At 44.6% G+C, this 11707-nt stretch overlaps 1 protein-coding gene across 16 annotated transcripts in view; it reads left to right on the forward strand.

Annotated features, from left to right (window-relative positions):
* The window catches only part of TBC1D5 (TBC1 domain family member 5), a 611040-nt gene extending 599577 nt beyond the window's left edge, over nt 1–11463 (forward strand). For all 16 annotated transcript variants that reach the window (XM_043966947.1, XM_043966952.1, XM_043966957.1 and 13 more), the window contains one exon: nt 7390–11463. In XM_043966947.1, coding sequence (XP_043822882.1) covers nt 7390–7695 — 306 coding nt within the window. In that variant the 3' untranslated portion in view covers nt 7696–11463. The remainder of the gene's footprint in view (nt 1–7389) is intronic.
* Nucleotides 11464–11707: the final 244 nt, after the last annotated feature.

Here is an 11707-nt window from a genome sequence, read left to right on the forward strand (position 1 = left end):
TTAAGAAAAGAAATGTCGTCTAAAGCCGGGTTTCTTAACAGGGGGAGGGTCTGTGCCTAGATTTCATGAGGTCTGTGACCTTGGATGGGGAAAAAAAAAATCACACCTTTATTTCAACATAATTGGTTTCCTTTGTAATCCTTTAGGTTTTATTTTATGCAGTTAAAAACATCCTCTCGAGAAGGGGTCCCCAGGTTTCACCAGACTGACCACCCAAGGAGGCAGTCAAACACATAGAAAAAACGGTTAAGAAGCCCCTGGGCTGGATCATCTTTCCTCATCACTGATAACGGTCCTGGTGACATATAGAAATTCACCACATTGTTCCCCCATCTCTTCTTTATCCATTGCCTTTTCCAGAGATGAGTTCTGATCCAGGCCCTGTCAATAACTAACCATGTCACCTTTGGCAAATCGCTTGCCCTTCTTGATCTCTTTTCTCCTCGTAAAATGAGGGTTTTCCATGGGTTTTCTGGGGTCTTTTCTAAAACACAAGGATTCTGTACGACCTTTTGGATGATGCCACATGGTAAGTAAAATATACTCATCGCATCTGAAGTAAAAGCTTTAGGTGAGGAGTTTTTAACATTTTTCGTATGTATTATTTGCAGTTTTTTCCTGTCTGGCCTTGAGATTTTATCAGTGTAGGAATTACCAGGGAAGAACTTGCTCTACCATTGTAGACCCACACCTACTCTGCAACCTCTTTTCTCAGAGCAATGAAACCCTTTGTGATGGAGGTGAAGGTCAGCCCTGGGCTATCTGACTTTGAGGCAGCTTCCAAGTTCAGGAGGACAGAGCTGAGTTTCACCCTGAATTTATCTCAGGTCACTAGTTGATAAATTTGGGAAGATAGTGCAAGAGAGGCAGATTCCTTTTGCCCTGAAAGAAGTCGCATTAATCATATGTTTCAGCAGGCCAGTGGTCAGGTCATCTTGAAATATATTGGTTTATTCTGACCTTCCTGCAGAGCAGGTTTGTGGTAAAAGGTTACTGGGCATCTCCAGGCAGTAGCAGTGCCCCATGCCCTCCCTGGGGCACCTCCTGGGCCCAGGACAAGACTCTGGCTGCACTGTCTTCCTCTTTGGTAGCATGAGAAATGGTGAGTGAATACTACTTCAGGTTCTTTAGGAATATTCATTGGGGGACAAGCTCAGAACATGTCCTCTCGTTCTGTAGGCATCACTCATTGTTTTATGATAACGATAACAATAAATGAATGGATGAATAATAGCCAGCATTTACAGAGCACCTAAAGGTTTGCGAAGCTCTTTACAAAGATCCATCCATTTGATCCTCACAACAGACCTGCAAGGTCGGTGCTATCATCATCTCTGTTTTACAGATGAGGAAACTGAGGCAGACAGGTGAAGGGACTTGGCCAGGGTCTGAGTTCAGATTTGAACCACTGCACCATCTGGCTGCCTCCGTAAGGTACATCGTATATTACAGTATTGATACCAGGTACAGAAGAGCACTCGGCACACCACCTGCACTTAATCAATACTGACTGAACTAATATAAAGAGGAATGGGTGTTGGCTTTTGACACTGGGCACCTTCGCAGGTTTTGAATGGTTCAGGTCTGGTACTGTCCGGAGACAAGCACCTTGGCTGGTTGGCTTTTCGAGGTCGGTGGTCATGGAATCCCCTATTTCTCACCGTTTAAAAGGACTTCAGAGTCCTAACCAAACACGGATATTCTGAGCAGAACTCTGCCTCAGTTTCCTATAAAATGAGGATGACTCTAGCTTTCTTTCAATCAGAAGTGAAGGAATTTGGCCGGCCGCCAATATGGATCTCCTCAGGTTGAGAGACCACTTCCCACCAACCCTCCAAGCAGCCCCTCCACGAGACAGCTGCTTGTCCTGCAGTCAGTCAGAGGTAAAACGAGGGTGGGTTTCCTATGCACCAGGCGCTGGGCTTAGCACAGCAGGTATAGAGAAGCAGCCAGAACAGCCCCAGGCTCCCGGAGTTCACAGCCTGGAGGCGGGGGCAGTGCAGGCATGAAAAGGAATAGATGAGACACATAAGGGGGGGATGGAAGGAGGTCTTAGAGCGAAGGGTCCTTGCAGCCCCACAGGGATGGGAAAAGCCACCACAAGAGGTAGTGCTGGAGCCGAGTCTTCTGGGAAGTTGGGGATCCATTTTTGGTGGCTCGTGGAGAGTCAGCCTGTGTTGATGGATGTCAGTTTCTTTGAGTTTAAAACGAAAGAGCGATGCCTCAGTCAGGCGCCTCTCCCAGCAGATCTTTTATATCTGAAAGAGCATAGATTAAAGCTGGATGGGCCCTGAGAGACTGCCTAGTCCGACTCCCTTGTTTTACAGATGACGAACTAAGGCCCAAAGGAACGTCACCAGACACTTCCACTTCCAGGAGTCAGTTTCAAAAGCCATGTTTCACAGGCCTTCTATGTGTCCCTTTAATGAGAGTTGTTGTGGCTCATTGGACAGACAACCAGCCTGAAAGCCAGGAAGGACTGAGTTCAAGTTCCGGCCTTAACCCTTCTTGGCTGTGTATGACTGAGGGCAAAGCATCCCACCCACGGGTGAACTATGCCATCTGCATTGGTAGCGGGAGCTTCCATGCCTAGGAGTTAGTTACCTGTACCAAAGGAAAACGCGCTCTTATCTCCTTCCCTTTGAAATATCCAATCTTTTTTTTTTCCAATACAGAAACATTATTGTGGTTTCTAGTTTTAGTGAAGTGACATATGTAGGTCAGTTCCTTTTGAAAAAATAATTACAGATGAGGTCTCTAAGAAGTTTAAGCACTAATTAAATTAGAGCTTCCCTGTCAATAGCTTTGTTAGATGGTTTTCCAGCAAAATCTCTCTCCATTATTTTTTCTCTCTTGTGGAATAACACAGGCATAAAAGGACAGCTTTCTATCTGGTAGCCCTTCTGGAGTGTTATTTAGTTATTAAGAATGTTCCTAGTTCTGTTAATGTTGAAAATGTTAATGACTGCGGGTGGTTCTCATTCTGTAGCTTCATAAATGCCCATAAAGGTCTTCTTAAAGACTGTGAGTTTCTGGCATTCTAAATTCAAGATGATGATGGTGGTGGTGACATAATAATAACAGCTGGCGTGCTGATCTCCCTTTAAGGTTTACATATGATCTTATCTGAACCCCAGAACAAGGAGGTTTGGGGGAGGTTCCTGGGGGGTTTGGGTTCAAATGTGTGATTTCATTGTCTCCATTGCAGCTCAGCAGCTCATCTGTAGCTTCTAATCTTTGGTTGCCCTGGGGACCGAGGGATTCAGGGATTTGCCCACAGTCACATGGCTAGTAAGTGTCTGAGGCGGGACTCGAACCCAGGTTCCTATCTCCAAGGCCTATCTTTTATCGGCTCTACCATACTGACTCTTGAGAGAAGTACTTTGTGCCCATTTTACAGGTGATGAAACTGAGGTCCAGGGAGGTTATCTACCCCAGGACACGAGTAGCCAGTAGCAGAGTTTAGATTCAGCCCCTGACCCCATGCCCCACGTCCCGTTTTCTTGCCACTACAATCCAGTCCCTCTCAGGAAACACCTGCTAAAGTGTATTTAAATTGATGTGATTTTTGAAGTTTCCGATGCTGGTCAGTTATTCCACCAAGTCCAGTTATAATGATAACCTAATCAATCAACATCTATTGAATTTCTGTAATTCATAATAAGGATAAACAGGGTTAGGAGATCTGCATGGAGTCAGGTTCAGCTGCCTGACTTTGGGTAAAATCTGCCCCTTCATAGAATTCTAGATTGGAAGATGAAAGGGACACTAAGCCTGGCTAATCCAGACCCTCCTTTTACAGGTAAAGAAACTCAGCCTCAGGTTAAATGAGCCACACAAGTAATAAGTGGCATTTAGTCCTGGGGTTAACCCTTTGTAAGCATAATTGCCATGGGGCTGATCTTTTGCAAGTAGATGCTAATTAACTGACTTGGAAACTGGATCCATAAAGGTGCTGCTAATACTATCATCCAGATGCTAAAAGGAGATGATTGAGTCTTGTTTGCTCAGCACTTGAATAAGCAACCACCATCTACCAGTAGCTGATTGTCATCTGAGAAAAAAACCTCATTCTGAAAAGCCACCTACTATCAAGTGTGTGTCTGTCTGTGTCTGTGTCTGTGTCTGTGTAGATATATATCTAGGTACAGTTTTATAATTTTTAAATTATTCAGTTGGAGCAACAGATAGAAAAGCACAGTTCCCTTCAGTGTTATTTCTGGGACACTGAAATAGTCAAAGTCAGGCAATAGAAATCTATTTAGGTCCTGAAACTGGTGATAATCCACCCTTTCAGATAGTCCAAAGAGACACATAATCTGGAATGGCTCATACAACCTGAGTCTGTTGAAATAACAGAGAATACATTAAATACTTTCCTTTTGCTGTTCACTCTGTTCAGGGAACCTTTGCCTTGAAAAAGAGTTAGCATAGGGGCAGCTAGGTGATGCAGTAGATAGAGCACCAGCCCTGGATTCAGGAGGACCTGTGTTCAAATCCAGCATCGGACACTTGACACATACTAGCTGTGTGACCCTGGACAAGTCACTTAACCCCAATTGCCTAACCTCCCCCCCACAAAAAAAAAAAAAAGTTAGCATGGAATAATGGATAGAGTTCTGGATTTGATGTCAGGAAGACCTGAGTTCAAATCCTGCCTCAGATACTAGTTCTGTGACCCTGAGAAGTCATTTAATTTTCATCGGCCTCAATGTCCTCATCTATAAAATAGGGATGGTAAGTGTACCTACTTCTTAGAGTTATTGTGGGAATCAAAGGGGATAGTATATGTAGCATACTTTGCAAACCTTAGAAGCACCATATCATTGCTATCTAATGTTGTTGTTGTTGTTGACACTGACCCATAAACTCTAGAGTCTCAAAGGCCAAAGCAGATAATTTTGACAGTCACGGTAAAGAAAGAAATTGACCAGGGCAGCTAGGTGGCACAGTGAATAAAGCACCGGCCCTGGATTCAGGAGGACCTGAGTTCAAATCTGGCATCAGACACTTGACACTTACTAGCTGTGTGACCCTGGGCAAGTCACTTAACCCTCATTTCCCTGCGCAAAAAAAAAAAAAGAAAGAAGGAAAGAAAGAAACAGACCTAAAACCACTGGTACAAGCCAATGGGACAGGACTTTTTTTTACTGTTCTTTGATTTCCTAGGCAGTAGAAAAGAGTAAAGCAACAAGGAGCCACAGCTGCTTAGCTCATCCTGATAACATTTTCTGAGAGTTTTAAAAGTCACCTAGGATGGGGCAGCCAGATGGTGCAGTGGATAGAGCACTGGCCCTGGATTCAGGAGGACCTGAGTTCAAATTCAGCCTCAGACACTTGACACTTACTATCTGTGTGACCCTGGGCAAGTCACTTAACCCTCATTGCCCTGCAAAAACAAAACAAAAAATCACCTGGGACATTGATTCACAGTGCTGCATGGTCTTATTCACCTGCATTAAGAGTATGCTGAGGGGCAGCTAGGTGGTGCAGTGGATAGAGCACCAGCCCTGGATTCAGGAGGACCTGAGTTCAAATCCGACCTCAGACACTTGACACTTACTAGCTGTGTGACCCTGGGCAAGTCACTTAACTCCAATTGCCTCACCAAAAAAAAAAAATAATAATAAAGTAAAAAAAATTTTTAATTGCCTCACCCCCCCCCAAAAAAAAAAAAGAGAGAGTATGCTGAGTCCCTGTTTTTAATTGTGTGTTTGTTTTGGTATTTGTAGGTCTGAATGCTGTCCTTTTCCCTTTCCCCTCCCCCAAACCATTACAAAGAAGACTAGTCATGCCAAACCTATTCCCTCATTAGCCCCATCCAAAAAGAGAGAACACACTTCTTGGTGCACTTGCATCCGCTCCTCCTCTTTCCAGAGTTGGGCAGCATGTTACACTGTGCGTCCTTTGGCGTTGTGGCTGATGAGGGTCACTGGTCTTTCATCGCTGGTTATCTTTACCTATCTCTTTCATAAACTGTTCTCCTTGCTCTCCTCACTTCCCTCTGCATCAGGTCACACAAGCCCTCCCAGGCTTCTCAGAAACCGTCCTCTTTCAGCATTTCGTACAGCACCCTAGATTCCATCGCAATCATACATCACAACCTGTGCAGCCGTTCCCCCAATGATGGGCATCCTTTCAGTTTCCAGTTCTTTGCCAACATAAAAAGAGCTGTTTGAGATATCTTTGCCCACATGATTCCTTTTTCTCTTTCTTCGATCTCTTTGGGGCCATAGACCTTGTAGCAGTACCACTGGGTCAAAGGTAGGCAGGATTTAATAGCCTTTTGGGCACAGTTGCAAACTGCTTTCCAGAACTGCTGAACTCACACACAGCTCTACCAACACTACCTCCCCGCAGCCCCTCCAGAATTTTTCTTTCTTCCTTTTTTATATTCTTTGCCAATCTGATGGGTATGAGGGAGCCACAGTCTTTGTTAAGACTAAAAAAGAAAATTGCTTGACTAAGGGTAAGAAGGGCAAGGGTGCTGCTGTTGAAGGGGCAGGCGGCGAATTCAGAAGTTAAGAGTTAAAAGTCTCCTCAGTAAAACCATGATGTTACATTAACTCTCAGTAAAACCTGGGTCAGTTCTCTGTTATCCTTTGCATCATTGGTAAAATGGCCACGTTCTGTGAGGTAGTGTCATGGGTGGCACTTGCTCCAAGGCATCCCTGGTGTAGGACGCTGATGGTCTGCCTGTAGAAGTAAGGCATCAGGAGCAGTCAAGCCCCTGGGTGGAGTTACAAGGATATGAGCCGGGTTCTTGTTGTCACTCATCGATATGGCTTGTCCTTTTGAGACATGTGCCTAAGGAATCACTGAAGTGCAGTCCTTACATCCACAGTGGGAAAGGACAGTGAGGAGCACTGAAACAAATGTGAGCTTAGAGTCATGGACCAGGGTGGCCATGGGGAGTCTCCTCACCTCCGGGGGCCTCAGAGCCTTCATCCGTCTGAAAAAGCGGTCAGACTAAGTGGCCTAGAAGGTCCCTTCCAACTTGGGGTTTTATGAAGTAGGAGGTGGAGAGGTCATGGTGACGCTATATCCCGTGACCTGCTAAACTCTAGGAGAGATGGGTACGCACCGACGTACTCATGCACGTGTGTAGACAGACGGATACGCACACATACACGCACAAACGTGTGTGTCACGTTAGGACAGCACCTCCTCAAACCTTGTCCTTAGGGTTCAGGTAAGAGGACCGTGTCACAAGCCCATCTCTTACTGGGAGTTCTGAACCTCTGTGAGTCGGGAGGGTCGCATGCACAGAGAAAGGGGAACCTTACAGAGTGGGGCCTTCAGGGAGCCTGGAGTCAAAATGACACCAGTGATGTTCTCATTCCGTGTCTTCGGTCGTGTAACTCTGATCCTTGTGGTTTGGTTTCACAGGCCTCCTCTGCCAGTTTGCCTGGGAGTTCTGAAAGCAAGAGTTCAGATGATTATATCCTGGTTTCCAAAGACGAGGAGGAAGGCAGTGGGAGCCGAGCTTCTGGTCGGTCTCAGTCTCTACAAGCACACAAGGGCACATCAGGGAAGACTGAGGCGCTTTCTCGGTCGTCCCTGGTGTTCTCTGATCCCCTGATGGGCACAACTTCAATGTCCTCCAGTAACCTGAGCTCCAGCCCGGATGACGACGACAGCAGCAACAACAGCAAGGATTCTGATTTTACCATCGTGAGCCCTCTAGACATCTAAGTTTGTGCCATCTGGAGCCTCTCATAACAACCCAAGATGCTGCAACTTGGCGTTTTCATCCTTGGGATTCCAGGGGGCAGAAGTTTCACGGAGATGATTTAACATCGACAGTCTCTAAAGCCTAAGTAATCATTCAGAACATAAATTTGGTGATAACGACACATTGGAACACCACCAAGAGAATAAAAATTAAGTGAAAGTGGCCTGAAGATAGACAGGCCTGATTATGTCCCCCAGTCTCTAGACAGGCTTGTCTTAGCCCTTTCCCACTGGAATCAGGCCCAGCACCTGCTCCAGGTTATTGCTGAGCCAGGCCAGCATCGTGTCCCCTAAGCAAAAGATAAGACTACAGTTAAAGTCACTTCCCGGTGCCTCACTCACCCTGCCAGATTAAGAAGGGAACAGATGATCTTTACATTCTATCTGGAAGGAAGAAGAGCATTCACGCCCTCCCCCAAAGTGATCATCCTGACATGGGAAGGTCGAGGGGCATCAAGGAAGCCTCCTCTCCCGAAATCTGTGGCCCAGTGAAGTTAGAGTACTTCTTTCTTAGAGGCTCCCCTCAGTGATCAAAATAAAATGAGTAGGACAAAGAGTGGCTTTAATAGGAAGAACAAGAACTAGTTTAGGCTAAGTCTGTCTTTAGACTTAATAGAAAAGTGCTTGTGGTTACTAGGTTTAGAACTAAATTATCAAAATCCTGTTTTGGTGTGTTACGGAGCCAGATTTCTTAGTTGGTTTGGAAAAGACATTTCCAGGCCACCGGGCTAATCAGTGCAAGACCCCTTTGGCCATTATCATTCCCTGTTCCCCAGGTTTGATAGCAACTATTTTACCTTGAAATTATATCACAAAATGTAGGGTCATTTGAAGCTGTTTCAAAAATTACAAGAAAACTCCTGTTCCCTAAGTTGAAGGTTATATGTTTGCTGTGATGCTTCATGAATTACGGAAAGCAAACCTCTTTTGAAACAATAGAGAAGCACAAAACACAAGCTTAAAACTGTGCTTTTCTGATTTCATTAGTCTTCATGCCTTGTCATAGAAAAGAGGGTGAAGAGAAGAACTAGGCCAACATACCATCCAAAATCTGACTCCTTCCCACCTTTCCTCTGTCACTCTGCCCCCATCCCCCGTGACCACATCTGCCCCAAAGGAGCAAGGCGAGAGGCACGGGGTAGGGGACAGGGCTGCTGCAGAGCAGGGCAGGGCAGGGATTCCTGATGTACATTCCACATAATTAGACCACGGTCCTCAGCTCCTTGCTGGGCATCTGTCCTTCTGAGTTGTGCTGATTTGCTCTTTTGGTAGCTAAATCTTAGACATACTGATTTCTGAGCAATCAAAGATTAAGTATTCTTTCTTTTCATTAAAGCCTTGGACATAAGATCTGAGACTGTCCACTTATCAATTACCATAGCTTGGAAAATAGGTGATATTAGGAAATGGAGTTCCATACTAGCACTCTAACTCTTGAAAGGGAAGAAGATCTGAAAAAGAAAAAATGTCTCTTATTTGCCTTATCTAGTTTCCTTTTATAAATGGCTACCCTGACTCTGGTATGGATCAAACTAGACCCACATCCAAGGGTAGCACTTGTCAGGGGATTGGCCCACTAAGCCAATGGTCTACAAATACTTTGAGCACCACCAGGTGGGAGTGGGCTTGAGAAGGGTTTAAAGAAGCAATATTCATCTGTTGGGTTAATGGGCTCATGAAGATAGGAGGAGGAACTGAGGTACACACGCATTGATAGAAGCACTTTATAGCCCGTTACTACTTACCTTGGAGATAAAGTGGACAATAAATAATGTCTTCCTTGATAGGGAAGGAGATAATGGCAACTCAATGAAGTCAGACCACAATGGAGAAGATCTCATTGGTTCCACCATTTGTTTTTAACCTCTAGTAGGAAAAATCATCTATGATATTTAGTGCATAAGGCTTTAAGAGTTCTCTTTTTGCTGAGATAACAGCATTGTTCTGAACTCCAGTGTCACTTGGCAGATGTGTTGATTAAGTGTGGTGGTTATCACCTCTTAATTATAAATGATTCTCTCAGCACCCCTGCAAGGGTGATACGCAGATAGGGTTTTGCCAAACTGCTGCCTTTAAAAACCTCTTCAGTGTTTGCCTGACACCTGTCTCATAGCACTGTCACCTTAGAGCATCTGTCTCCCTCTGGTTGCACACTGATGCTGTTGATGGCTTTGAAAGTGTCTTAGCCCTGGGAGCCATTCACCTTGTCGGTCCCAAGTTAGGTGGCATTGGATTGTCCAGGCTGGACCCTGGGGTACCAGGGACCAGGTAGTGGTGCCTGGTTACAAAGGTATTCCCATCTCATCCATTCAAGACACTGTGTCCTGAGATTGCTTGTGCCTTGTGAGCTGTAGAAGTAATTAATACCCATGCGTGAAGTTGCTTAAATTGGCACAGTCAAATGAAAAACTGCTTGGCGTTAGGCTGGCAGAGAATTCTGTGTCTCTCCTAAGCAGAAGCGACTCGGCTGCATGACGTTGAGGTGGGCCACATTGGTGCAGGTCAGCAGCAGGCTGTTTGGTCTTGAATTGTGGCTGGAAATTACTCCAGGGTTTAACCTGGCTACTATGGGGCAGGTTCCTGTTCATGTCCAGGATTTTGGGGTGGTGGGGTATTTTTTGTTTGTGTCCATATGCCAGATGAAAACTATCCATTTCTTTGGACCCTTAAAGCCTTAATTAACCCTTCCAGCTAACAGAACTGTTTATTCTGTAGCCCAAAGTATTCTCTGTCTTGCTTCTAAGGAAGAAGATATTCTGGGCTAGCAAGGCCTGAGCAATGCCATCCCAGATACCCACCGGTTAGAAGGGCTCTTTTCAGTTCATGTCACTTCCCCTTTTAGGGAGTGATTTGCTTTTCTTACCCCTTTCCTTTCTATTTCAACACTGTTCTCATCTTAATTAGTCTCTGTGCCATGAAAGAAGATTCAGTCTTCTTCGTTATCTTATCAGATACTTATGTTTGATCAAACATTCTTTTTTTTAAAAAAATCCTGAAAATATGAAGGTTTTTTTGTTGGGTTTTAGGTTTGGGAGTTTTTTGTTTGTTTTTTTTTAGGTTGTTATTATTGGTTTGGTTTGGGGGTTTTGGGGGGGAGGGGTGGTTCTGTATCAGTAACTGTGTAGAAGTCAGTGAAACGTTTTTGGTTTAATGCTACCTACCATGTCCTGATTTTTAAAGTTTAAAGCACATTTTGTATCAGTAAGATTTAAGTCAATCCTGTTAGTCAACTTTTTATTATTTTTTTTATTATGTCTTCATGCATCTCAAATATATTCTGTATCACATGACCAGACTGGAAATTTAGTGCAAACTCACCTCCCTACAGTAAGTCAGTCTAAGAGCTACAGACTGGAGAGAGAAGCCAGAGTCATTGTTTTGACTTGGTCCTATGATGCCAAGGAAGAATTTGCCACTTTCAGATGTACTGGATTCTTCGTCCAAAGATGAGCTCCTCCCAATATAGTCCGACAGCAGCTATACTCTCATAGGAATTCATGTGTATTGACTAGTATTTCAGTGTGAATGAATGAATGTCAGACTCAGCGCAGACCTGGACCTCCCAGTGTTGAGTGGCTGGGTCTCATCTTGTATGAAACACCAGGGCCAGAGAAGCATTCTGCAGGAAGCCACTACAGCTGGGTCTTGAGTGGGGTGAGTGTGTAGGAGTTTCCTAGCTGGAGGAATGTCTAGCCTGCTTTATTAAAGAAACAGCTAACAAACACAAAACCATGTGTCCATGCTTTTAATTTCCAAGTGTCACAGACAAATCTGTCTCCTTTTTTTATTATTTAGAAAAGGGCTCTGTGCCCAGAAGTTATCACAGAACAGTGCAAGAGAAAGGAGTAGGCTAAGTTACCAGTGCAGAGTTATATCTACCGATTTCTTAGCTAAGGAAAATTGGGAGGATGGTAGCCTTGCCAGTGGTATGTTGTGCTAGGAGGCTACCGTTGGGGTGGTGAGGATGAAGAAG

The sequence above is a fragment of the Dromiciops gliroides genome, chromosome 5, assembly GCF_019393635.1.
Source record: "Dromiciops gliroides isolate mDroGli1 chromosome 5, mDroGli1.pri, whole genome shotgun sequence".
In the NCBI taxonomy this organism is placed as follows: Eukaryota; Metazoa; Chordata; class Mammalia; order Microbiotheria; family Microbiotheriidae; genus Dromiciops; species Dromiciops gliroides.